Source organism: Bos indicus, chromosome 11 (genome assembly GCF_029378745.1).
Source record: "Bos indicus isolate NIAB-ARS_2022 breed Sahiwal x Tharparkar chromosome 11, NIAB-ARS_B.indTharparkar_mat_pri_1.0, whole genome shotgun sequence".
In the NCBI taxonomy this organism is placed as follows: domain Eukaryota; kingdom Metazoa; phylum Chordata; class Mammalia; order Artiodactyla; family Bovidae; genus Bos; species Bos indicus.
This window is the reverse complement of record NC_091770.1, coordinates 61,684,317-61,712,097: the sequence shown is the minus strand read 5'-3', so window position 1 is coordinate 61,712,097 and position 27,781 is coordinate 61,684,317. Positions and strand designations below refer to the sequence as shown.

Below are 27,781 nucleotides of genomic sequence, written 5' to 3'. Positions count from 1 at the left end.
CAAATTTAAGTATAACATGAGATTTATAAAGATTTTTGCCATGATTTATTTTGGGAAAATGAAGAGAGTCCTATTATTCTTTCTAGGTATAGAATTTCTTCTAACCTCTTTAAGAGAGTATGGTGCACAACTTCTCTTAAAACAGGAACCTATTGCTTTTGGCTTCATTTAGAAATAGCATCACCTGACCAGTTGTTAGCAGCTATGAAGAACTTTCCTGGTCTTGGCACTCTGCACAGCAATAGCTAAATTGAGTTCAAAGAGTTTTCTGTGATGTCATGCCTGATTTTTAAAAAAATGTGAATTCTGTGTTCTCTTATTTTAATGTATAAAGATAAATTTTAAAAAGAAACATGTCTAATGTATGTAACAAAGGATTAATATTAATGCACAAAGAATGAGATGGAGAACTCAGTAGAAAGATGGGCAAAGTTGGGAAATGGTAGTTTATAGAAGAAACAATTGTTAAAAAATACATGACATGCTGTGTGAACTCTTTAATGAATGGAAAAATGAAACTTAAAACTGCAGGTTTTTTCACCTTTTCATTTTTCACCTTCCAGATTGGCAAAAATTAAAAACTTTGTTAATGTCTCATAGCATATTGAGGAAGGACATGGGGGAAAGGACAGTCATGTTACTGGTGGACATGTAAATTGGTACCATCATTTTGGAGGCCAGTTTGTCAGTACCTAGTAAATGTAAGGTGTGCATATTTACTTTAATAGTATTTTTATTTGTAAGATGAAAATAGCCCTGAAATGAGCAGTCATGTTCATTAAGTAAATTATGATCAGTATACAGTGGAATATCTGGCACCTTTTAAAAAAAAGAGATAAATCTTTATATGCTAACAGAGGATATCCATGCTGTTGTGTTCAGTGAAAAAAAAAGCAAATTGTATGTTGAGTAAAATACTGATTTACTAAAATACAAAACAAGTCAGTATGTATATGAACATGCTGTTAAGTACTTCACAGTCTGGAAGGCCATGTTGTGTAATGGCTCCCTTCAGAGTGGGGAGGGCCTCTGGGAAGGGAATTCATTTTAACGTCAAATACTTTTGTATTTCCATTTTTTAAAACAATAAGCGTGCATTATTATTATAATTTTAAAACCCATGAAGACACAAAAGACCGCACAGAGTGTCTAATGGATTTAAAAGTTTCAATCTTCATTTTTCGTACAAAGATAGGTTTTTGTATGCTTTTAGGTTCTATAACTTATAAAAATAAGGACATGATAGACAGTATTTTCAACATACTGCTTTGTGCTTTTGCATGTTGCTTCTGCCATTTAATTGCTTAGTGTTATTTATTAAATTAAAATTTTGTAACTTGAAGTATTTATTACCTTTTAGCATTTATTGACTATTCTCAGTAGATGCTAGTTTTCAGATAAATATGTCCTGATTGTTTAGGTTGAAAAGGTGTTCTAGATGTCTGGAGTGATCTACATCTTTATATACTATGAGATAACATGATATAATGTAAAAAAAAACGAGATACATTTAAAATAATAATTTAGTAACATTTGGAGATAAATGTTACTAAGGGAGCTAGGGCATTTATTTGATAACTACTGTTTGAGTAAAATTTTAGGATGAACTTTTCAGTGTTACAAGCAATTAGTTATGCAATACCCACTAATAATGTTCAGTGCTTTTCATCTTCAAAGCATTGTACAGAATTAATTAATCTTTACAGTGTTCTTAGAAATGTAGGTCAGTATCATTATCTCTGTTTTTGTAGGTGGAGAAATTGAGGCAGAGAGGTTGAATGATTTGGGATAAGTTTGTTATAGCCGGATTAGAATTGAGGCATTTTGGGCTCAGAGCCCAGCATTTAGAGCAGTAGAACCACACCTTCTTTAGAAGACTTAATCTTTGTGTCCTTGATAAAACTACTTCTCATGAAACCATAATGAGGTCATCTCTGTATTAAAATTCAGAAGCAACAGGTTTGATCACTATACAACCACTTCAACACATACACACCATTTTCTCCTCCATGCCCTTCTGGCTCTATATCGCCTTAATCTGTGTTTCCCATTGTCTCTGTGTTGGAGAATTACCAAAATACCTATCCTCGACTTTGTTTTTCTTCTGGGCTCTCATTCAGTGGCTTAGGCCTATGGCCAGGTCAGTAGCTAGGAAAATGGAGGTTGTTGGTTGAACTAGTTGATTCAGTCATTGTGAACAGAATGCGCTGGTACTCTTTTACCAGCACATGATGATGGAGGCGTGTCTGCTCAGTAGAGTCATGTTCAAGGCAAGGGTCATGTCTGTGCAGTAAGCAGATCCCCGTATCATGGTGGTCACTCTAGATTCCTCCTTTTTCCTCACTTCCACGATTCATCAGTTCCCCTACACCTTTGATACCTTCTTCAAACGATCACTTGAATCTGTTGCTTTATTTACATTCCAACTGCCAGCATCCCAACAAGCCCTTATTGCTAAATATTGGTGTTGTCTGTTTATTTTTATGTAGATCAGTTGTATAAAAAAATCCCTCCAATATTCCCATTCACAAAGTTAATCTTACAACAGTTCTGATCTGTTGATTCTCCTTTCTAAATTACCTTACCAGATGAGAAACTATTCATTATTCTGCAGTAGAAACTTACCAAAATATAAAGTCCTAATTCCTAAGTTTGGCATTTAAAAACTTACTTAGTATGGAACTCATTTATCTCTTCTATTTGTGCATCAAACTAGTTGCTGACTACTCCTTAAATATGCCTTGCATCTTTTGTCTAATTTATGTTTTTGTATATTGTTTCATTTTTTTCTCTGTCTTTATCAAAGTCTAATGATCTTCAAATGTCTTCCTACTTTATAAGAAAGTTTCTTTATTATCCAACTAGAACATCTACTGAATGCCCATAGCTCTTTGTTTATGTTGTTAAATTTGCATTAATTACAAACTTCATATTACTGTTTCTGTGATTATTTTATTTGCTATGCTAGATTTTAGCTATTTGATAGTAGAAACCCTGCTTTATAAATCCTTGTATCTGTGACTCATAGTAAAATGTCAGACACCTAAGGTGCTCAAAGCTTTTGTGATATTTAATTAATAACTAGATATCATAGGACTCTCTGAGGTACAGATGACCCAGTGTTCCCAATACGCCAGTCTTTTGTTAGAATAAATTCAATCTAAGTTTGAAGTCTCTTTGAGACTCCTCTGCTCTTTAACATAAACTTTATTATTGTATAATTGTTTGGTTCAGTGTTGAATATTTCAAATATCTTTATTTTTGCTAATGTGACATTATTAGATATGTTTATGTGTATGGTTAATAGATAATTAATATAATTCTGTGTAGATGGCAATAGGCAAGAGATTATGGGGGAATACACTATATTTTAGATAATTTTGAAATTACTTAATGATGACTAGAATACCTAAGTCAACTAGTGGTTTATTTTAAACTTGTGCTATTTAGTTGTCTTTAATTTTGTACATTTTGGTGACTAGATAATCCTCAGAAAGTCTATTGATAGTAAATAACATGTTCTAACTTTATGCCCAAGAAAGATTTCCTTAGGCTCTTTAAGGTATTTTGCTAACATACATTTCATTTTAAATGTCTTGTTAGCCCATGGTATCATCTGTCTTTGTTAAATTGCAGCTGTGTCTTCTCTTAGTTTATTTTTCTTTTCCATCGTGTTTTACATTAGGGTTTTATTTACCCTCAGGCTTCCTTTCCTTTCCAAAGTAGTCAAATAGCTGACCTAAGAAACCAGGGAAGATTCACTTAGAGGCAGTCCATAGAGTCGCAAAGAGTTGGACACTACTCAGGTAACTTAGCATGCACTCCCAATCTTAAGACAAATAAGTATTTATTATACTGTAATCTGTTTTGGAAAGAAGGCTTTAAACCTTTTGAAGATGTAACTAGAAAGTGAGAAAGGTTCTCTAAGATCCTCTCGTTTTTTTATCCTCGACATTTGGCTGTCGTAGATTCTCCCCCTTACAAGAGAACAGTTGAGATTTAGATCAAGTTCAGTTGAAATCATGCTTCTTATTCTGTCATGAAGACTGGACGTTTGAATTCAGAATGGCCTTCTGAGACATCTGAGACTGTCATCAACTGCCTTATAAAATTAAACAAAATAAAATGATATTTAAAAATAAATGAAAATTAAATTATTAGACATTTTTTCTTGTTTAGCTTTTTCCTTCTGCTATTCTTTTCACTTGGATAATTCTTTTTCCCAGTCAACATTAAGAAAATTTGCTGTATTTTTAGACATTCATTGTTTTATTCATTTTTCCCTGTATAACTACTTTAGGTTTCTAAGTCCTGAGTATTGGGTTTTATCCCTAGAGAAATGCACAGGGGCACTGAGTAGGGCAATATTTCTCCACTTTGTTAGGCACTTTCTGTTTCACTGCCTTTTAAAGCCTTGGCCACATCCCCTCTCAGAATGCAGAAACCAGAGTTCTTGGGAAATTCTTTTCTTTCCTCCTTCAAAAACAACTGTTTATGCACTAATACACCATTTGAATGATACGAGCTCAGTCTTGACTGCTTCCTTCAGGCAGATTTTTCAAACATGGAAATTACAGCATTCTTTTTAACTGGTGGCATTCTTGAGTAAGATGCTAGACCTTTAAAGGTCTGAGTCTTTGAAAAAACCTGCACAGTTTGAAGATGGCAAGACATGTTGAGGACTAGACAGGATGTTGATTTGGTCCCCTCCCACCATGTCTATCTAGTAATTATGGATTTTTACAAATATTAAAAAATTTATTGTATTCTTTTTAATTTTATATGGGCTTATTAGCAGATATTTGAAGTTCAGAGGAAAATAAGGATGAATAAGCTGCATTTGACTATCTTTTGCCTCCCCTCTAATGTATGACCCTGCAAAGCCTCCACCCTAATTACACATATTTTGGGGAACCTGCAAGAGTTGTCACATGTATTTATAAATAAGTCCAGTCATTTACTAGTGAACACTAGCCACCTTAGCCATTTTCTTCTCACCTCACCTGCCACACCTGCTCCATCAACACATTATTGCTGCCACTGTGTCTACTTTTGCTGGGTGTGGATCCTGCTTTGTCTGGATATCACCACTCTGAGTACAGTAATGCCAAAGGGCTGCCAGACCTGCTTATGTTCTACTGGGCACCAACCCCTGTGGCCACTTCACGACCCTTAAACCAAATATTCCAGGGGCCATAAAGTGGTTCTAAGTAGAATGTCTCTCCCCGCTTTGTCCTATTCTTTTTTTGTGGGAAACTGGAGCAATATTGTTTATACATCGGAGCATTTTTAGAAACAACTTGTACATTTTTCTCAGTCCTCCCACCTCCAATGAAACTACAAATGAATCCTGTGTTCAAGTCCAGATCATAGACTTTACACTGTGCTAGTCTCGGAATTTCCCCTTATGTCCAAATGCAAAGAGTCAGAGCTTTGTACTTGACATTTTATGCTGTCTATAGACATTGTTTTGCTTATTCTCCTCCATAATTTCCGAGTAGTTTAGGATTTTCAAATTTAGTAAAGATACGCAGTGGACCACCCACTCTGGTACTCTTGCCTGGAAAAGTCCTATGGACGGAGGAGCCTGGTGGGCTGCAGTCCATGGGGTCACAAAGAGTCGGGCACAACTGCGCTTTCACTTTTCACTTTGATGCATTGGAGAAGGAAATGGCAACCCATTCCAGTGTTCTTGCCTGGAGAATCCCAGGGACGGCGGAGCCTGGTGGGCTGCTATCTTTGGGATCGCACAGAGTCGGACATGACTGAAGCGACTTAGTAGCAGCAGCAGCAGCAGCAGCAGCAGCAGCAGCACACAGTTGGAACTATGGGTTTTCAAGTTAAAAGCTTCTCTACCTCTTATAAATAATAGCCAGTATGGATTAAAAAGAAGCTGTGATTGACTCTTCATTTCTGTCATCTGCGGAATGTTTCTTATTTATTTCTGGCTCGTCTGGGTCTTTGTTGCCACTCAGGCTTCTCCAGTTGCAGCTACCTAGTCTTTGTTGGGGTGCGTAGTCTCCTCTCTACGGTGGCTTCTTTTTTGCCGATCACAACTAGGTGCAGGGGTCAGGAGTTGTGATGCGGATGGGTCCAGCCACTCCGTGGCAAGTGGGATCCTCTCAGACCTGGGGATTGAACCATGTCCTCTCCTTTGGCATGCAGACTCTTAACCACTGGACCACAAGGGAAGTCTCAGGGGAATGTTTTGACAAAATCTTTGTTACTGATTGACTTAAACTGAAAAGTAGACTTACAAGTGTAGTCTTCTTTTGATATGTAAGTAAAAGTGTGGCCTTCTGTTTTTGGCTAAAATTTTATCTCTAATTTGCATGATGAAACCTTATTACATAGCTACTAACAGCTAAACTTCAGCCTTTGTTAGAATTCATAAATTCTCATTATTAGTATCTAAATAAACACTAAATTGAAGAGTGTTTTTATTTTCTAGTATACTCTACAAGTTATGAATTTAGTGCTCAGTGTCAAAAAAAAGTATGTGCCTGTTTCATCATATCTTTTCTTCCCTCTTCCTAGTGAAATATTAATCCATTTGCATGGCCTAATTCAATACTTCCTCTGGTGTAGAAGCTTGTCCACATATAGGTACTTTTCCATTATAAAATCCCTCTTGTACTAAGTTGTTCATTCATTTCTTCCTATGTAAGGTAGTTCAGTTCAGTCGCTCAATCCTTTCCGACTCTTTGCAACCCCATGGACTGCAGCATGCCAGGCTTCCCTGTCCTTCACCAACTCTTGGAACTTGCTCAAACTCGAGTTGGTGATGCCATCCAGCCATCTCATCCTCTGTCGTCCCCTTCTCCTCCTGCTGTCAATCTTTCCCAGCATCAGGGCCAAAGTGTTGGAGCTTCAGCTTTAGCATCAGTCCTTCCAGTGAATATTCAGGACTGATTTCCTTTACGATTAACTGGTCTGATCTCCTTGCAGTCCAAGGGACTCTCAAGAGTCTTCTCCAACATCAGTTTAAAAACATCAGTTCTTTGATACTCAGCTTTCTTCATGGTCCAACTCGCACATCTCTACCTGAGTACTGAAAAAATCATAGCTTTGACTATATGGACCTTTAAGATCATGTTTAATACTTCTTTGTTTTTTCCATATAAATTTACATGGTGCTAGACATTTGAGTAACAGCAGCAAATACTACGCAGCAATATTAAGATAACTAAATAAAGTTACCCTCAAAATAGTTCTGTGATAGGTACTTTATTATACCCATTTTGTGTTTGGGGAAACTTAGAGAAGTTAAGTAATTTATGCAAATTAGTGAGTAAATTGAGAAGTTAGAGAATTTCCCTAGTGGCTCAGCGGTAAAAGAATCCACCTGCAATTCAGGAGACGCAGGAGACTTGAGTTTGATCCCTGGGTCAGGAAGAATCCCTGGAGTAGGAAATGGCAACCCACTCCAGTATTCTTGTCTGGAAAATTCCATGGACAGAGGAGCCTGGCATGCTACAGTCCATAGGATCGCAAAGAGTCGGACTTGACTGAGCACTGAGCACATTTGTACGTGAGTGTGAGAGGTTAGAAAAAGAAGCCAGGTAGTTAAGAGTCTAGAGTCCACATATTAAGTTTAATAAATATGAAATTTATTTAATTTATTAATTGATTCTTAGGCAGTGCCATGAGGCATGCAGAATCTTTTAGTTCCTTGACCAGAGATTGAACCCATGTCCCTTATATTGGGAACTCAGATTCTTAACTGTTGGACTGCCAGGAAGTCCCATTAATTGATTCTTCAAGCCAATATTCCAGGCCTCACCTATCTGAATGACAAAGGTGCGGTTTACATATTCTAATATAGTAAGTATTTTAGTTTTAAAAAAGTACAACTATAAAGTAATAATTCTGAATAAGTCTCATGAAACTGACTGAAAGCAATTTCAAAGAACACAGCTTTGGAAATATTTTGAATAATGGCAGGCTCACTAGTCACTCCCAGGTGACAACTTAGAAAGATAATAGTTGAATTGAAGAATACAGGTTAGTTTTAATATCCCTTTTTCTCTATTGCCTGCTAGAGAATCTTTCATGGTAATGAGCCCACTAGCTCTCTTACCCCATATCTATATATGTCGCAGCCATCTTCTGGTTAGAATACCATATCTGGAGGTTGAAGGGTCTTTTGTTTCATCTCTAAACTTTTAAGGCACTTTAGTACAAGGAAGAAAGTGAATTCAGATCAATCCAAAGTTTACTATTTATTATAGCCTGTTTTTTGCTACTCTTTTCAACTTCATTTTTCTATGATTTTCTACCATGCATCTTGATCTAACACCGTTGTTTTACTCAAACTACTGTGTATACACTCCCTCAGTTCAGTTCAGTTCAGTCGCTCAGTCGTGTCTGACTCTTTGCGACCCCATGAACCACAGCACGCCAGGCCTCCCTGTCCCATCACCAACTCCTGGAGTTCACTCAAACTCACATCCATCGAGTCAGTGATTCCATCTGGCCATCTCATCCTCTGTCGTCCCCTTCTCCTCCTGCCCCCAATCTCTCCCAGCATCAGAGTCTTTTCCAATGAGTCAACTCTTTGCATGTGGTGGCCAAAGTATTGGAGTTTCAGCTTCAGCATCAGTCCTTCCAATGAACACCCTGGACTGGTCTCCTTTAGGATGGACTGGTTGGATCTCCTTGCAGTCCAAGGGACTCTCAAGAGTCTTCTCCAACACCACGGTTCAAAAGCATCAATTCTATATACCCCAGTACAGTAAGTGTCCTGTGGTTGCCGGCATGGGTCTGAAAACCTGTCTGTTTAGATTCAAAGCCCGCCTCTACTACCTGCTGGCTATATGTCTTTTCTATGTCTTAGTTTCCTCATTATAGGAGTAATAGTGATACTACTTCAAAGAGTTACATATTTGAGTTAATATGTGTAAAATTTTAGAAGAATGCTTGTCAAAGGTAGGTCCATAATATTATATGCTGCTGTCATCATCATTTAACTGGTGAAATCCTTTGCTTCTCTGAGGTCCTGTGAACATTTTATAATTTCTCAGTAGCTTTCTCAGTGCCCTGCTGTTGCAAGCAGGCTTGAGCCCTTCTGTTATACTGTGAAATTGATTACTCTGCCATTTCAGTAATTAGTAACTGTGTCTCATTAGTTGAACATGCATCTGAATCTTGATGATTGTAAGTGCATTGAGGTCAAAAGTAAAGGTGAAGTAAGGACTAACAAAGTCTGTATTATGTCTAAAATTATTTTGGATTATCATTCATAAATAGTATGGGAAATATTTTTAGTCACTCCTAATGGGAGTTGGTGATGGACAGGGAGGCCTGGTGTGCTGCGATTCGTGGGGTCGCAAAGAGTCGGACACTACTGAGCGACTGAACTGAACTGAAATGAATGTTAAAGAAGCTGAGAGCTTTTTTCTCCATATAATAAATGTCATAAAATATTTTTCAAGCTATTATTTTCATATATTAGATGTCATAAAATATTCAGAAGTTTGTTGGAAATAACAGTTCTTTTTATGATCTGTATAAAGAAAATGTCAATAGTTTATGTATTTCTAATATACAGGAAAATTTACATGTACTATAAAACATGTATTTCCAAGCAAACATTTGAAAGTTACTTAAATTCCTTTCAAATATTTATAAAATGTTACTTTTCGTTTTTCTTTTTTCAGATTGGCCTTCCTCCAATTAGTCCAAATTAATGAAGTTCTAATTAATTTTTTAAAATGATATCCATCACTATGCCCTGCTGTTAGAACTGGGAGGAAATATAAGATGTAAAATTTTGCTATCCTTTTTAAAAAATGAATGTAGTATAGAATATCTGGATCTATCATGACATGCAGATGAACAAATTAATTTGAATGCTAATGTGGTTTCACACAATTTACTTCTAAGTAAATATGTTTCCTATAATAGTAACTATATACCATTCATCTTGGGAATTCCATTTTAATTAGTCTGTTTGCGTGTGAAAGATTGCAAATATTTGCTTTTTATATTAAAAATGCACCACAAAATGTTTTTGTACTTAATAACTACCTAGCAGATATTTCTTTTCCTGAAAAATCTTTAAATACTAAATAATTCTAAATATACTCAGTTTTAAAAATCATATGTTATTAGAAACCCAAATATATATATATTCTTCTTACTATGTTTCTCAATGTGATGACGTACTAAATCTAGGAAAAGTGATTTTTTTTTTCATTTATTTCTGGGTGGTTAACTAAGGATATATTAAATTGTGTTTATTCAAATGAACCGTATCTCAAATATCAGTAGCGAAAAATTATTCTTTTTATTATTTCTAAGCAATCTTTATTTTATTGGCAATAGAAGATAATTAATTGACACCTCTTCTTAATTATTTTTTAAACAGGATAGAGATTCCTTCTGCCATCAGATGTCATTCTGCTTGACTGAACTGCACCTGTGGTCTTTGAAGAATACCTTACACATTGGCGGTAAATAAACTGGATTAATTTCAATATTTTTCAAATATAAGTTACAACAATATAAATACCTAATAGCAAAGGTTAGAGCCTAGATTCTCCAGTGAAACTGCATGATTTTCTTTATGCTTAATGAAGAATCGGCTGGTGGAGAGGAAGTTCTTTTCGTTGACTCTGATTAACTTATTTTTTCAACTTGAGTTACATTTTCTGTTTAAAACATTAATTTTATCCATCTAATATCTATTTCCTCTTAAGATATATCTAAGATTTTCCAGCTTTTTCCCCTGAAATTGTTGATAATAATATGTTTATATTCATAAATATTTACAGGCTTGCAAATGGCAAATGCATTTCTATATGATATAAAAGGAGTATTTCAAACATATAGCTCATATGTACAATTGTATCCTTGTTTTTTGCAGTTCACATTTTTTTGGGAAGGGAGTAATATAAATCTGTTTTAACAATGTTTATTAGTATTTGAGGATGAAGTGTATATCATTAGGAAACACGTTTTAAAAAATCTTTTCCTTTTGAAAATCTAAAGCAACTCTTGGATTAGGAGGACATATGTATTTAAATGTCTTCAGCATCATTTCTAAGAAAACGGTTTACCTTGCAAAGCATTGTTTATTTATAACAAATATACAACTACAGATGATGTCATTATAGTTTCATTACATTGAATGTGCTTAAAATATGTAAGGAAAGAATTACAGTTAAAGTGGACTTAACACACACTTGCTTCCTCCAAAGATTCTTCTAAAATGAGAGTACATGAATTACTTTAATATAGGTGTAAACTCACAAGGACTAAGCGACTAGGAAAGGAGACAATTGCTGTTGAGTTGTTTTTGGAAGGCATAGAGAAGTTACCAAAGCTCAAAAATCTGAATATTAGATGTCTACAGAAAATTCCACTGACAGCAAACTTGGGTTTCAAAAGTCTTGAGAGGTACAGAAATTTGAGGAGTCAGATAATGCAAAAGGATGAGACTGTAGCATGAGGTGATCAGAAAGAGACTTGAAAATCTGTGTAAGAGGTAGTGAGACACTGGAAATACTTGATTTTGGGAAGTTCAAAACTAGCTGCAGTGGAAAAAGATAGGGGAGAGGTGCTGAACTGAAAACAGGGAAAACTGAAGTGAAAGCCTACACAGGAATATTCTTAATTCCTTTATAATCAAATTAATTTTAATATCAGAATGTCATAGAAGGAAGAAGCTGAGGGAGTCCTCTCTGGAGAGACTGCTTGGCCCCAGAGGGAAGGCCTATTTACATTGATATTTAACGTGGTCTTCCAGTGAAACACCCAGGTCCCTGAGTGGTCAGTGAAACCCACTGTTAGCAAGCCCTATTCGTGTATATTGAGCTTTTAATCAGCTTTCTAGTGACTCACTTTGAAATACGAACAGCAAGAAATGAAATATAGATGTTTCAGGGAACAGTTGAAAATTATATTAATCTTTTGGAAAGTAAAAATATGTAGCAGAAAATTTTTTTAAATTCAAATGGGTAAAAGAAATTGGGGGAAAAAAAAAAAAACGGGAAGAAACTTATTTCACTGCTGATGAAAATTGAGTTGGTCCAACCATTTTAGGAAATAATTTGGCATTACCTACTTTAGTTGAAGATGTATTTTGCCTTGCTGTTGTTGTTCAGTTGTTCAGTCATGTCTGACGCTACGACCCCACAGACTGCAGCTTACCAGGCTTCCCTGTCCTTCACCATCTCTCAGAGCTTGCTCAAACTCACGTCCATTGAGGCAGTGATGCCATCCAACCGTCTTGTCCTCTGTTGTCCCCTTCTCCTCCTGCCTTCAATCTTTCTCAGCATCAGGGTCTCTCCTAATGAGTTGGCACTTCACATCAGGTGGCTAAAGTACTGGAGTTTCATACAGTAGGTGAAGTATTTTGCCTACTGACCAGTAATTCAACTCCTAGATATATACCATAGTGAAAGCCTTGATAACTTGAGTGCACCAGGAAACATGTACAAAAAAATTCTTAATAGTATTCATCCTTAACTAGAAACCATCCAAATTTCAATCAGCAGGAGAATGGATAAATATATTTATGCAACAGAGAAAGTGAATGAATTCAAACTGTATGCAACAACGTAGACGAATGTCAGGAATATGTTATAGGGAAAAAGTTTAAAAAGTAAGCTGCAGCATACATACAGTATGTTTGCACTTAAACTTTAAAAACAGTGGCTAAATTAAATAATGTATTGTTTCAGGAGACAAGTATATGTGGAAGAACTATAAAGAACACTAGATTATAAACACAGTATAGCTCTGACAAGGAAGGGAGTGGAAGTGAAATAGTAAAGGGCACACAGCAAGTTTAAAGGTAGTGTTCTTGGGAGAGGGTTCAAGATATTAGCATAGGAAGAGCCTGAACTCACCTCTTCCCATAGGCACAACAAAATTTAATTAAGTACATATGGAACATGGATGAATAGAGCCTCCATAACAAAAGGTAAAAGGACAGCACTGAGATGGGTAGGAGAGACAAACAGTATTGCCAAGGGGAAAAACCACACCCCAGCCACCGCAATCCACAACTGGGAGAGATATCAAAGGTACGATCTTCTCTCTCAGTTGTGAGGGATTCAGGTTCCACGTCAGCCATCCCAACCCCTAGATCCTATGCAGGAGAGACAAGCCCCTAAAATACCTGACTTTGAAAACCAATGGGAAATATATCCAGGAAAATTATAAAACTGCAGGGAACAGAAAACCCACTCCTGAAGGGTGTGCATGAAAACTCAGTTGATCTGAAAATTAACACAAAACACAAGATTGAGAAACATATGGACTGTAGGTAAAGGGGACCCAGTTACTCATCTTAAAGCATCTGCCAGAGACTCAGGAACCAACTGGGACACTCCCTGGGAACTGAGATACTGGCTGAAGACAAGAAAAAATGTCTGCATGCAGGACTACAGCATGCAGGATAGAGTTCCCCAACCAGTGGTTAACTCTTGCCCTCTTGGACTGCAAGGAGATCCAACCAGTCCATTCTGAAGGAGATTAGCCCTGGGATTTCTTTGGAAGGAATGATGCTGAAGCTGAAACTCCAGTACTTTGGCCACCGGATGCGAAGAGTTGACTCATTGTAAAAGACTCTGATGCTGGGAGGGATTGGGGGCAGGAGGAGAAGGAGATGACAGAGGATGAGATGGCTGGATGGCATCACTGACTCGATGGACGTGAGTCTGAGTGAATTCCGGGAGTTGGTGATGGACAGGGAGGCCTGGCGTGCTGTGATTCATGGGGTCGCAAAGAGTCGGACACGACTGAGCGACTGAACTGAACTGAACTGCAGTGGAGGTGTGGAGTCAGCCACTGGACTGCCAGAGACGTCACAGGACATTTCTTATGAAGGCCATTCCTTCAAGACTGGGAGAGATAACTGATTTACTTAATATATAGACGTAAACACAGAGACTTAGGCAAAATGAGACAGAGGGTATGTTCCAATCAGAAAAATACAGCAAAAACTTCAGAGCTATGTCAAGGCTGTATGTTGTCACCTTGCTTATTTAACTTCTGTGTAGAACACATCATGCAAATGCCAGGCTGAATGAAGCTCAAGCTGAAATCAAGATTGCCGGGAGAAATATCAATAACCTCAGATATGTAGATGACACCAACCTAATGGCAGAAAGCTTAAAGATCCTCTTGATGAAGATGAAAGAGGAGAGTAAAAAAGCTGCCTTAAAACTCAGAGGGATGGTACAGGGAGGGAGGAGGAAGGAGGGTTCAGGATGGGGAACACGTGTATACCTGTGGCACATTCATGCAAAACCAATACAATATTGTAAAGTTAAAAAAAGAATTAAAAACAAACAAACAAAACTCAACATTCAAAAAACTAAGATCGTGGCATCATGTCCTGTCACTTCATGGCAAGTAGATGGGGAAACAATGGAAACAGTGACAGATTTTGTTTTCTTGGGCTCCAGAATCACTGCAAATGGTGACCACAGCCATGAAATTAAAAGGTTATTGCTCTTTGGAAGAAAAGTTATGACAAACCTAGATAGCATATTAAAAAGCAGAGACATCCCTTTGCTGACAAAGATCCGTGTGGTCAAAGCTATGGTTTTCCAGTAGTCATGTATGGATGTGAGAGTTGGATCAGAAAGAAGGCTGAGTGCTGAAGACTTGTTGCTTTTGAACTGTGGTGTTGGAGAAGACTCTTGAGAGTCCCTTAGACAGTGCAGAGATCAAAGCAGTCAATCCTATAAGAAATCAACCCTGAATACTCATTGGAAGGATTGATGCTGAAGCTAGCTCTAGTACTTTGGCCACCTGATGTGAAGAACTGACTCATTGAAAAAGACCCTGATGCTGGGAAAAGTTGAAGATAAAAGGAAAAGAGGGTGGCAGAGGACAGGGTGGTTAGATAGCATCATCAACTCAATGGACACGAGTTGGAGCAAACTCTTAGAGATAGTGAAGGCCAGGGAAGTCTGGCGTGCTGCAGTCTATGGGGTTGCAAAGAGTTGGATATGACTTAGCAGCAGAACAACAATAACAACAATAAGCATCTATTTAATGTGCAGTAACATTATGTCTTTAAAAACACTGTATATACCTTAATTAAAAAGTATTTTATTGCTAAAAATGCTGAACATCATAGGAACTTTAAGCAAGTCTTAATCTTTTAGCTGGTGAAGGGCCCTGCCTCAATGTTGATAAGTTTTGGTTGCTGAAGGTTAGAGAGCCTATGGTAATTTCTTAAAATAAGATGACAGTGAAGTTCACCACATCGATGGACTTTTCACAAATGACTTCTCTGTAGCATGCAATGTTGTTTGTTAGCATTTTTAACTGAAGTAAAACTTTCAAAACTGCAGTCAGTCCTCTCGAATCCTGCTGCTGTTTTATGAACTAAGTTTACATAATATTCTAAATCCCTTGTTGTCATTTCAGTAATCTTCATAGCATCCATACTAGGCTTATTTCATCTCAAGAAACCACTTTCTTTAATCATACATAAGAAGCATCTCCTTAAGTGTTAAAGTATTCTCATGAGATTGCAGTGAAATTCAGTCTCATCTTCAGACTCCACTTCTAATTCTAGTTCTCTTCCTATTTTCACCTTGTTACTACCTCCACTGAAGTCTTGACCTCTTCAATGTTGTCCATGAGGGTTGGAATCAACTTTTTCCAAACCCGTGTTAATGTTGATATTTTTACCTCTTCCCATGAAATATGAATATTCTTAATGGCACCCAAAATGGAGTTGCAAAGTTGGACATAGCTTTACAACTGAACAACTAGAATGATGAATCCATTCCAGAAAGGTTTCTTTCTTTCTTTCCTTTTTTTTTTTTTTTGCCATGCCACATGGCTTACAGGATCTTATTTCCTGGACCAGAGATTGAAACCAGGCCCCAGCAGTGAAAGTGATGAGTCTAACTGTTGGGCCACCAGGGAATTCCAGAAGGTTTTCAGTTGGATCTGCCCAGATCTAGCAGCTATAGCCTTAAGAATTGTTTTTTGTAAACCATAAGACTTGAATGTCAAAATTACTCCTTGATCCTTGGACTACAGAATGAGTGTTGTTCTAGCAATCATAAAAACAACATTAATTGTACATCTTCTGTCAGTGTTCTTGAGTGACCAGATGAATTGTCAATGCACAGTAATATTTTGAAAGCAATCTTGGTTTCTGAGCTGTAGGTCGCAATGATAGGCTTAAATTATTCAGTAAGCCATGTTGTCAACAGAAGTGCTGTCATCCAGGCTTTGTGGTCCCATTTATAGAGCACAGGCAGAGTAGATTTAGCAGAATCTTAAGGGCCCTAGGATTGGTTGTGCACTGGCTTCTACTTGAAGTCACCAGCTGCATTAGCCCCTAACAAGAGAGTCAACCTGTCCTTCAAAACTTTGAAAACAGTCATTGACTTTTCCTCTCTAACTATGTAATTTCTAGATGGCATCTGCTTTCAATAGAAGGTCTTTTATCTACATTGAAAATTTGTTGTTTATTGTAGCCACCTTCATTAATTGGGACTTACCAGGTGGCTCAGTGATAAAGAATCCCCCTGCCAATGCAGGAAATGCAGGAGATGCAGCTTCGATCCCTGCATTAGGAAGATCCCTTGGAGGAGGAAATAGCAATTGACCCCAGTATTCTTGCCTGGGAAATTCCATGGACGAAGGAGCCTGGCAGGCTACAGTCCATGGGGCTGTAAATGAGTTGGACCCAACTGAGCATCTGAGCACAAGCACTTCATTAATTGTTTTAGCTAGATCTTCTAGATCACTTGATGCAGGTTCTACATCTACACTTGTTACTTCCCCTTGTATTTTTATGTTCAGAATATGGTTTCTTTCCTTAAACATTGTAAACCAACCTCTGTTAGCTTTAGACATTTCTTCTGCAGCTTCTTTACCTCTCTTAGTCTTCATAAAATTGAAGAGTTAGGACCTTGTTTTGCATTAGGCTTTGGCTTATGGAATGTTGTGGCTGATTTGTCCAGGTCGCCAACTCTTTCTCCATTATCACCAATAAAGTTGTTTCTTATCATTTATATGTTCAGTGGAGAAACATTTTTTCCTTTAAGAACCTTTCCTGTACAGTCACAACTGATCTGTTTGACTCAGGAGGCCTAGCTCTCAGCCTCTCTTGACTTTGAACATGCATTCTTCAGTGTATATGTTAGTCATGTCCAACTGACCCCATGGACTGTAGCACACCAGACTCCTATGTCCATGGAATTCTCCAGGCCAGAAAACTGGAGTAGTTTGCCATGCTCTTCTCCAGGGGATCCTCCCAACCGAGGGATTGAACCTGGGTCTCCCACATTGCAGTCAGTAAGCTTATGGTTCTCTCACATTCCTCAGTAAGCTTAATCATTTCTAATTTTTGATTTAAAGTGATTTAAAGTGCAATTCTTCCTTTCACTTGGACACTTAGAGACCTCTGTAGGATTATCAATTGGCTTAATTTTAATATTGCTGTGTCTTCAGGAATTGTTATTGTTATTCAGTTGCTAAGTGCTATTCAACTCTTTGCAACCCAATGGACTTCAGCATGCCAGGCTTCTCTGTCCTTCACTGTCTCCAGGAGTTTGCTCAAATTCATGTCCATTGAGTCGGTGATGCCATCCAACCACTCATCTTCTGTCACCCCCTTCTGCTGCGCTCAGTCTTTCCCATTTCCCAGGGTATTTTCCATTGAGTTGGCTCTTCACATCAGGTGGCCAAAGTATTGGAGCTTCAGCTTCAGCATCAGTCTTTCCAATGAATATTCAGGACTGATTTCCTTTAGGATTGACTGGTTTGATCTCATTGCTGTCCAAGGGACTCTCAAAAGTCCTCCAGCACAACAATTTGAAAGCATCAATTCTTTGGCATAACTTTTATTTAGTAATAAATACACATTCAGAAAACTCCAGGAGATAAGAGAAGGACAGGGAAGCCTGGCGTGCTGCAGTTCATGGGGTTGGAAAGAGTCGGACACTGAGCCACTGAACAACAGCAACAAATGCATTCAGAAAAAACTCAAGAGAAAAACACAGTGTTATGAAAAACACAGTATTTCAGGAAATACAGGAAATTAAACTTTTTCTTTTCTAGATTTTATACAGTGAACACATTACTTCTGTAATCAAGAAGCCAAATTATATTGACATCGGCATAAGAATGATAGAAAAAAAGGAAATGAACGCTATGACCAGAGACAGTGGTGCACACAGGTCCCAGGAGGCAGTAAGATCTGCCCCACCTGGGTCTTCAGCAGGGCTTCTCTGTTCTCCTTCCCGGGAACATTCTTTCTGAACCCATGTGCAATCCTGCCTCTTTAGGGCTCAGCTTTACTAAGTCACCTAGAGAAGCCTTCACTGCCTTTGAGACTAAGTTCGTAACCCTCTTACATATTCTCATTATGTTTAACATTTAAAGTAGTTTTTGAATTGAGGTATAATTGAGTTATAACATTAAGTTAGTTTCCAGCATACAGCATAATGATTTGGTAAGTCTGGTTAATATCCACCACCATACATAGTTTTTCCTGTGATAAAGACTTTTAATATTTATCTCTTGGCAATTTTCAAATATGCAATACATCGTTATTAACTGGAGTCACCATGCTGTACATGATATCCCCATGACTTGTTTATTTTATAACTGAAGTTTGTGCCTTTGATCCCCTTCACCCATTTCATCTACCCTCCCCTTCACCCTCCTGACTTTGGCAACCAATCTGTTCCCTGTGTCTGTGAGCTTGTGGTTTATTTATTTATTTTTTTAAGATTCTGCATGTAAGTGGAGTTCTATGGCATTTGTCTCTCTCTGACTTGTTTAACTTAGCATAATGCCCTCAAGGTCCATTCAAGTTGTCACAAATGGTAGGATTTCATTCTTTTGATGGCTTAATTCCATTCTGAATATATACCGCATCTTCTTTATCCATTCATTCATTGATGGGTACCTAGATCTTGACTATTGTAGATAATGCTGCAATGATCATGATATAATGGTACCTATATCTTTTTGAATTAGTGTTTTTATGTTCCTTGGATAAATACCCAGAGGGGAAGTTGCAGGATCACATGATAGTTCTACTGTTAAATTTTTGAGAATCCTGCATACTGTTTTCCATAGTGAATGCACCGATTTACATTTCCACCAGCAGTGCTGAAGTGTCCCCTGTTCTCCACACCCTTACCAACATTTGTTATTTATTACCTTTTTGATAAATGTTATTCTAAATAATCTGAAATAATCACAAAGTTTTATTGGAAAGTTGCTAGTATAGAGAATTTTTTTTCTTGAACCATTTGAGAGTAAGTTACCAACCTGATGCTTCACCACTCCCAAATACTTTAGTGTGCGTTTCCTAAAGAAAAGGTGTAGTCCAGTGTCACATATATAACCATCAGAATCAAGAAATTAATGGTAATAATAGTACTACCATCTAACCCGCAAAGAGTTTCACCCATTGTCCTTTTTTAAAAAATTAATTTATTTTTTGGCTGTGCAGGATCTTCATTGCCTTGCGGCCTTTCTCTAGTTGTGACAAGAGAGGGCTGTTGTATAGCTGCACTGTGCAGCTTCTCATTGTTGTGGCTTCTTTCGTTGCAGAGCACAGACTCTAGGGCACATGGGCTTCAGTAGTTGTGGCACGTGGGCTTAGCAGTTGTGGCTCCAGGCTCTAGAACACAGGCTCAGTAGTTGTGGCACATGGGCTTAGTCGCTCAATGACATGTTGGTTCCTGGATCAGGAATAAAACCCATGTCTCCTGCATTGGTAGGCAGATTCTTCACCATTGAGTCACCAGGGAAGCCCCAACTATCCTTTTTGTAGCAAATGGTTGTTGTTCAGAATTATGTTACATTTAGTTATCATGTCTCTTTAGTCTCTAATTCTGGAAGAAATCCTTCAGCTTTTTAATTTTTAAAAATTTATTTATTTATTATTTTTTTATTATTATTTTTTTCCTTTTTTTTTAAAATTTTATTTTATTTTTAAACTTTACATAATTGTATTAGTTTTGTCAAATATCAAAATGAATCCACCACAGGTATACATGTGTTCCCCATCCTGAACCCTCCTCCCTCCTCCCTCCCCATACCATCCCTCTGGGTCGTCCCAGTGCACTAGTCCCAAGCATCCAGTATTGTGCATCGAACCTGGACTGGCATCTCGTTTCATACATGATATTTTACATGTTTCAATGCCATTCTCCCAAGTCTTCCCACCCTCTCCCTCTCCCATAGAGTCCATAAGACTGTTCTATACACCTAGATGTCCATCAGCAGATGAATGGATAAGAAAGCTATGGTACATATACACAATGGAGTATTACTCAGCCATTAAAAAGAAAACATTTGAATCACTTCTAATGAGGTGGATGAAACTGGAGCCTATTATACAGAGTGAAGTAAGCCAGAAGGAAAAACACCAATACAGTATAATAACGCATATATATGGAATTTAGAAAGATGGTAACAATAACCCTGTGTACGAGACAATAAAAATTTATTTTTTAACTTCTGTGACTTCAACACTTAGGAAGATTTTATACCACTTACTTTGTAGTATATCCCTAAATTTAGATACATTTGAAGTTTCCTCATAAGTAGGTTCAGATTATGCTTGTTTGGTGGGAAGTATACAGAGGAATAATGCTGTATTCTCAATGCATCCTAACATGCAGTGCACAATTTCAATCCATGTCTTTACTGATGGTGTTCATGATCACTTGGTTAAGGTGGTGTCTGCTAGGCTGCTCCACTGCAAAGTTACTTTCTCCTTTAGAATTAATATTTTGCAAGGTGTTACCTTGAAAATATGTGGATATCTTATTCTTCATTAAACTTTAAATATATTTTTAATAGGTGTATGTATTTTTTAAAAACGTGAGTGATCTGTGATGATCTTTTATTTTTTTTTGCCGTGTGGGCTCTTAGTTCCCCGAGCAGGGGTTGAAACTGTTCCCCTTGTACTGGAAGCACAGAGTGTTAACCACTGGACTGCCAGGGAAGTCCCTAAATATATTTTTAACTTAATTTGTCCCTATGGGCTCAGGTACCATTTTATTCAATGATTTTAATCCTTTAGTACCATTATTTATTCTGATGTTTAAGTTGTCCCTGAGTGGTCAGTGGGACACCTTGCAAGCTGACTTATCATTGTGCCACATCCCTATCAATACTTGGGCATTTCTATTCTTTCTGGCACAACAGATCTGATCTATCAGACTGTTATTATATTGATACCTTCCCTTCCTCAGTGCTAGAATTAGCCAGTTGTCTAAGGAGCTTGGTTCCTTTTAGAGGAGAATGGTTTCTAGAAGCCAAGGTGTGCTTCAGGTACACTCATTGCTCTTGGAGTATCGTTGCTTCCAGGCACTGTCAGAGGCCAGAGCTTAGGGTATGTATGTATGTATGCATACACACTTACTTGCATCCACATTCATAACTGTACCTCTGTATATTGAAAACCGTGAGTTCACACCAGTACCTTAAATTCTAATCTATCACCACAGGGTTCATTCTAATGTCCTCTCTTTTTTATATTTGTACTTCTCACACAGTGGGAGAGCTGGGGCTTCCGTATCTTTATTTTTTTAAAATCACCCTGTATGCAGACAGTCTTCTATCTCTTTGGCAACTCTCTTCCCTGCATGGATATCTCTGTAGGTTCTGATACCCTTTGTTGGGCTCCCCGTGTATGTGGATGTCCTCCATGCTTTATTCAGCCTCTGACAGCCAACACAAGGCCATTGCTCCTATGAATGTCCCTCTCACCCTGCGAGGGCTCTGACATACCATGTCAGACTCACTCTCCGTATCCGCATCTTGTCCTGCTTTTAAGAGCCATGCTAAGTCTCATCAGTCGTGTCTGACTCTATACGACCCCACAGATGGCAGCCCACCAAGCTCCTCCATCCTTGGGGTTCTCCAGGCAAGAATACTGGAGTGGGTTGCTATTTCCTTCTCCAATTTTAAGAGCCATACTCTGGTCTAAATGCAGTAGTTCAGACTTGTGCACAGAATTCACGGCCACTTGTTATCTTCATAGTTCTATTCTAGAGTTGTAATATATGGATGCATGAAATGATGGAATATTGGAGGATATTGCCTGTGTACAGTAATGCATATGGTTCTTAGATTTCTTTTTTAAGAATCTTTTTATTATTCCTGGTTTGGGAAGATCCCCTGGAGAAGGGATACGCTACCTACTCCAACATTCTTGGGCTTCCCTGGTGGCTCAGCTGGTAAAAGAATACTCCTGGAGTAGGGGAGACCTGGGTTCAATCCCTGGGTTGGGAAGATCCCTTGAAGAATGAAAAGGCTACCCACTCCAGTATTCTGGCCTGGAGAATTCCATGTACTGTATAGTCCATGGGGTCACAAAGAGTTGAACACAACTGAGTGATTTTCACTCACTTTATTAAAGTATTATATGTATATTGAAAAGTGTAAAGATTACAAAGATATGTTTTGAACTATCAGAAAGTGAACATACCCATAAAATCCTCAGCTAGGTCAAGAAATAAAATATCAGTATCTTAGGAGCCTGACTCATGACCTTTCCCTGGCACTCCTTATTAGATACTGTCAATATAACAAACAGAAATAAACTGAACTCTTTAAATTATATGTCTCAATTAGTGACATAATGAAAAAAATGGAACTTCAGTAAGTATACACGATTGACTATTTTGAAAAAACTATATTGGAGAAGTTAATTATAGCTTTTGGGGGGAAGTTTTATCCTTCAGTTTGAGAAAGTTCAGAGCAGTCAGTCACTAGGGGGCAGCCTGTACTGCTTCCACTTTAGAAATAGCTGTATCCTTTTGTTAGTAACTTGAATTATTTTGCACGGAAGGAAGCAAATGTTACCTCAAAGAAAGAAGTATTTCAGAGTTCACAGATAGGAAGAAAATGGACAGTTATTTTATTCTCCTGTAAATCAACTACAAGGACAGATTCCATGGTTAAATCTCTCTCAGCATCTAGGAAACCTGTCTTTGCTTTTGTAACCCCAGCAGAGCATCCGAACTTGAATGGGTTCGGAAGGGTTTTTGAGTCTAAACAAGCTTCAGATAATTTATCCATACCTTCCTTTAACCCTTCCTTTTCTGCAGATTTCCCCCCAAATACTCTTCTGGATTCAAGTTAAGTCAGAGAAAAAAAAAAAAACACAGCTCAGAATTCTTCTAGCCACTTTCATTTGGTATTGTTTAGTGGTAGTTCCTTTTGGTAGTGCCCTGTGAAAAATATCAGAGGAATCTTGAGAGAAAAAAGTTGGTCATCCTTGATATCACTTCTTTACCCTTCCTTTCCTCATGCCATTCTAGTGTTGTATATTTCTCTTCTAAGTGGACTGATAAACTTGCATTTCGTTCATATCCCTAGAAGAGACGAACCCATGTCTGGACAATTTCAAAGTATTTTATTTCCAGTAACATACAGGTTGTTTCTGTCCTCCTCCTTATCCACCTCCAACCCTGCCTTATAGTATGGGTTTGCTTCTCATTCTCCATAACTTTTTACTATAATCTAATGTTATTTCTTCCTTTCTATAGATAGAGACATTGGGATCTACCAGTATTATGACAAGAAAGAGCCATCAGGTAAAGTATCTGTTCTATTAAACTAATGTTTATAAACTTACTATTCTAAATTATAAAATACTGACTTAAAAACTCTGTTTTTATGCACTTTAAATTCTAGAATTTCAAGAATGTTTACTCCAATTCTTTAGAAAAATGCTAAAGTTAATATGTTTTATATAAATAAAGCAGTATTGAACTAGTAGCAGAATAAATTCAAAACTAGTATTGAATAAAGTAGCAGAACATGAAAATTTTCATTTTACTTCTGATTAAACGGATAACTGGACAGTATGTTCTCATTTTTTTATCACTGTCCCAGTAGAGGGCATTGTTAATGCATGGGTCCTACTGATGCTGGGCTCCCGGGTCCTCACCTGATATCTGGAATAGGCATTTCTGAGTGAATGATCAATTTTCTTTATCTGATTAATCCTGTTAATCCCAGAAGTTTCTTGATGGGCCAAGAGGTCTTCCCAGCTAGAGTTCCTTCCTGTTCGGTCTCTGTGGGCATCCCCTGTGCTTAGCTTGGTAGTTAATAGGCTGACTTCATGGTTCTGATGACAGACTGAAGTAGCTTCTGTTCTGGGCTCAGTTGCAGTTCCCTTCCCTATCTGATGAGATTGCAACCTCAGGATATTGGCCCACCCGTTGTGTTGTGTAAGCCTTTTCACTTCAAATTTAGGAAATCTTCCATGAAATGAAAACATCCAAATTATGGCATTTTCCAACTGCCTTTTAAAAAGTTTTGCGTAATTTATTAATCTCAATAATGTGCATATGCACATATAAAATTAAGTATAATAAAAATAATTTCCACTTTTTAATCTTTTTTTCTAACCTCTCATCTGCTGCAAAATCAGCAACAGATCATGGTAACTTAGAAGAAAAGCAGAGGCTGGCAGAATGTAAGTTTACTTTATATTTTTTTGGAATTATTATAAAACTGGAATTTTAATATCCCTGAAGATTGTGTCTTAAAACATATTTTAAGCTGTCTGTACAAATAGGAAATGTTATCCCTTCCATATTTCTTATAAATTTCTATTGTTTAGGTGCATAAACATATGAGTAAGAATTATACTATTAGACATTTCTGATTTAGACCATTGAAATCTCTCTCAACTTTTGGTGAGATATGTGCTTATGTAAACAGCATAAGCTTATGATATATGCTTATGCATAAGATATATGCTTATGTATTTATTAATGAACTGCATTTATCTTATTTAATATACTTAAACTAAGTGTACCATGGTTCTGTTAACATTTTATGATCCATATTATACCTAAATTATTATTTTGTTTTAACCATTGTAAGAAAATAAGATTTGTAATTATCAGTATTGACATTTTATTCTCTCTAGTCTTTACTAATTTCAAATATATAAACATGTTATATATGTAATATGGCTACAGTATAATATGGCTAAAATATGACTGTTTTATTTAGAATATAAGCGGGCCTAAATATTGTACTTGTTCTCACTTTAAATGGTCAAGCTAACATTTAGTTTTTAAAAATACTGTATTAGTACCTGTGGCAGAGATTTGGAACTTTTTACATATGCTCTGCACATTGTAAATTATGTTTATAGAAGTCATTAATTTGCTTAAATGAAACAGCATTCTCCTATAAAAATTTTGATGTCTGTATATATTTTATACTACATATATATGCACATAAAGCACATGTGCACACATTTAAAATTGTTTAGGAAAATTCAGAGATGAATTCATTTTTGTGATGAAATAGGTGTCATATCACTAATGAATTTATTATTTTTTAATTCTTTTAAATAGAACGTTTTAGTTTGTTTTAGGCTATCATTGAGATTCTACTAAATAACATTAACTTTTAAAACAAAGCAAAGGCTTATCATTATTGAATTGTGGTGTAGCTTTTAGAAAGAGTTATTTTATATAGAAAAGAGTCTATATAAAATAAGTTAGTGTCTAACTTATTAAAATTTAGATTTCCCTCAATTTTATCCTTAATGTGTGATGCTTAATTTTAAATTCATTTTCTGTGTATTATTTTTAATATTTTATTTCTTTCCTCACTATATTCATTTACTCGTAGGAGTTTTCAGATCTGATAGATTATTTGAAGAGTTTAGAATTTCTTTTGTATTGAGTTTTAAATTATTTAAATGAAAATAAATTTGCTTCTGTGGTAAAGAGTGGGTCATTAACTGTTAAGTACTAGGCTCACAAGCTTCAGAAACCTTCCCAGAGATTCTCTGAGCATTGTTAGTTGTCGTCATAAAATTATGATCATGGAGATTTTTTTGTGGTAAAAATCCTGTTTCTATGACAGAGCCTTTCAAAAGACTGTCATTTGATGATGGAAATGAAGGCTACTTCCTTTCAATTAAGGAGGTGTTTTATTTTAATCTTCCTAAGGCACACTGCTCAGCAGAGTTTCCTTTTTAAATCGTGTTCAGCCAACTGTAGTACATGTTTTGTTTTCCAGCACGAGATTTTCCATGGACGCTCAAAAACAGACGCCCAGAAAAACTTCGAGACTCACTCAAGGAGTTGGAGGTATCTTTCCAAAAGTTTCAAAAATGGCAACGAACAAATCTGTTTTAAAACATCTTTCAACAGCTTTAATTTTCATAAAGGATCAACTCTCCTGGTGATGATAGTGTTGCTTTTGTCCAGTGAGGAGTTCCAAAACAGTTGCATCTTTGTGTGGCATGCTGAGAGAGAGAGATATATATATATATATATTTTTTTTTTTTTTTTGCTTGCGAATCAGAAGCACTTTAACTGATAACGACAATGTGTATAGCCAACTGCAGTCTCCCTTTTTCTGTTTTCTTCAGGAGCTGATGCAAAACAGTCAGTGTGTGCTGAGCAAATGGAAGAACAAATATGTCTGTCAGGTAAAAAGGCTTGACATGCTTTCGCAGTGTTTAACCAGTGGAGCTGAAAGCTATGCAGTAATTGGTATTCTTGTGTTATGATAGGTAATGGACATAAACTTTTCAGGAGCAGGTATTTCATACTTTGAATTCTAGTCATTCTAGAACTAACATTTGATTGACTCAGGCTGCCTCATTAATGAGTATAGTTGTACTGACACTATAAGCACGAATAACCATCTTTTCAGATGGTATTTTTTGTCACAGATTTAGTCATATTTTTGAATGAAGGTGACACCGTGGGACAAAAAGTTTTTTGACCACTTTTGTAAGCATTTGTGCACAGCATGCTTATGGAAATTGACAAGCAGACTAGCATTAGACCTAACGTAAGACATTTGCTGTTACTTTTCGAATCCTCTAAGCTGCACTGTTTAATATGATAGCCAGTAGTCACCTGTGGCTATTTAAATGTAAATTTAAACTAGTTAAAATTAAAAATTCAGTTCCTCAGTTGCACTACCCACATTTGAAGTGCTCAGTCACCACGTATTATCATGTAGATGGTATAACTACAGAGCATTTCCACCATGTAATGTTCTTTGGGATAGCACTATTAGAGCCTGGACAAGGTGAGGTACATGTGGAATGGGTCTAGATTCAGGACCTAATAATCACTTGTCCATTGATCACAAAATAATGGACAAATGTCTCAGCTGTGTCAATAGGCTTAAAAAATACTATCTGCTGGAAAAATGTTACTTGCTTATGATAAAAAGTCATTAGTCATATTCTACGCATACATGTAGTTGAAGTTACATCAGTACTACTCATAATTATAGCTATTTTATGCAATTCAATATCCTGTATCAACTCAAATTCTTACTTGTTTACAATGTGATTTATATATTTTAGGTCTGACTACTCTTGTTTGAAGTTTAGACCTGTGGCTCTATCCATAAATCTACAACATTGAATTTGTAGTAATTACAAACTTACCTTAATCTACTATTTAAGTGAGTATAGACTCTTATTTTAGTGGACTCTAATGTTTCCTCATTTTTTGTTTAAACTAGTCTCCTTTTACTCACAAAAGTGACTTTAGTTACCTCCTCAACCATCACAATTACTACTTTCCAGAGACTGTTTACAAAGCTGAATTAATATTTTAGAACCATAATACTTCTTAAAATAAACTTAGGATATGGTTGAAAAGGATGAAATTATTTAAAAATTCATAATTTGTTTTCATAAAAGTTTTAATCAAACTTTAAAACTTGAATACAAAATATGTACCAGAAAGTTGTAAACTTAGTACAACTCAAATTGTACTTCTCAATGTCGTTACTCACTTTAAAAGCTGGTTCAAAATTCTTTGAC

The 27,781-nt window shown here is 36.8% G+C and overlaps 1 protein-coding gene across 7 annotated transcripts in view; it reads left to right on the top strand.

Annotated features, from left to right (window-relative positions):
• WDPCP (WD repeat containing planar cell polarity effector) overlaps positions 1–27,781 on the top strand; it is a 298,437-nt gene that overhangs the window by 83,873 nt on the left and 186,783 nt on the right. For all 7 annotated transcript variants that reach the window (XR_011569297.1, XM_019970379.2, XM_070798864.1 and 4 more), the window contains exons 2-6: positions 10,370–10,454; positions 23,505–23,552; positions 24,395–24,439; positions 26,008–26,078; positions 26,363–26,422. Coding sequence is in view for 6 of the 7 variants with exons in the window: in XM_070798863.1 (XP_070654964.1) it covers positions 10,370–10,454; positions 23,505–23,552; positions 24,395–24,439; positions 26,008–26,078; positions 26,363–26,422 (309 nt within the window). In the remaining variant the exon portion in view is untranslated. The remainder of the gene's footprint in view (positions 1–10,369; positions 10,455–23,504; positions 23,553–24,394; positions 24,440–26,007; positions 26,079–26,362; positions 26,423–27,781) is intronic.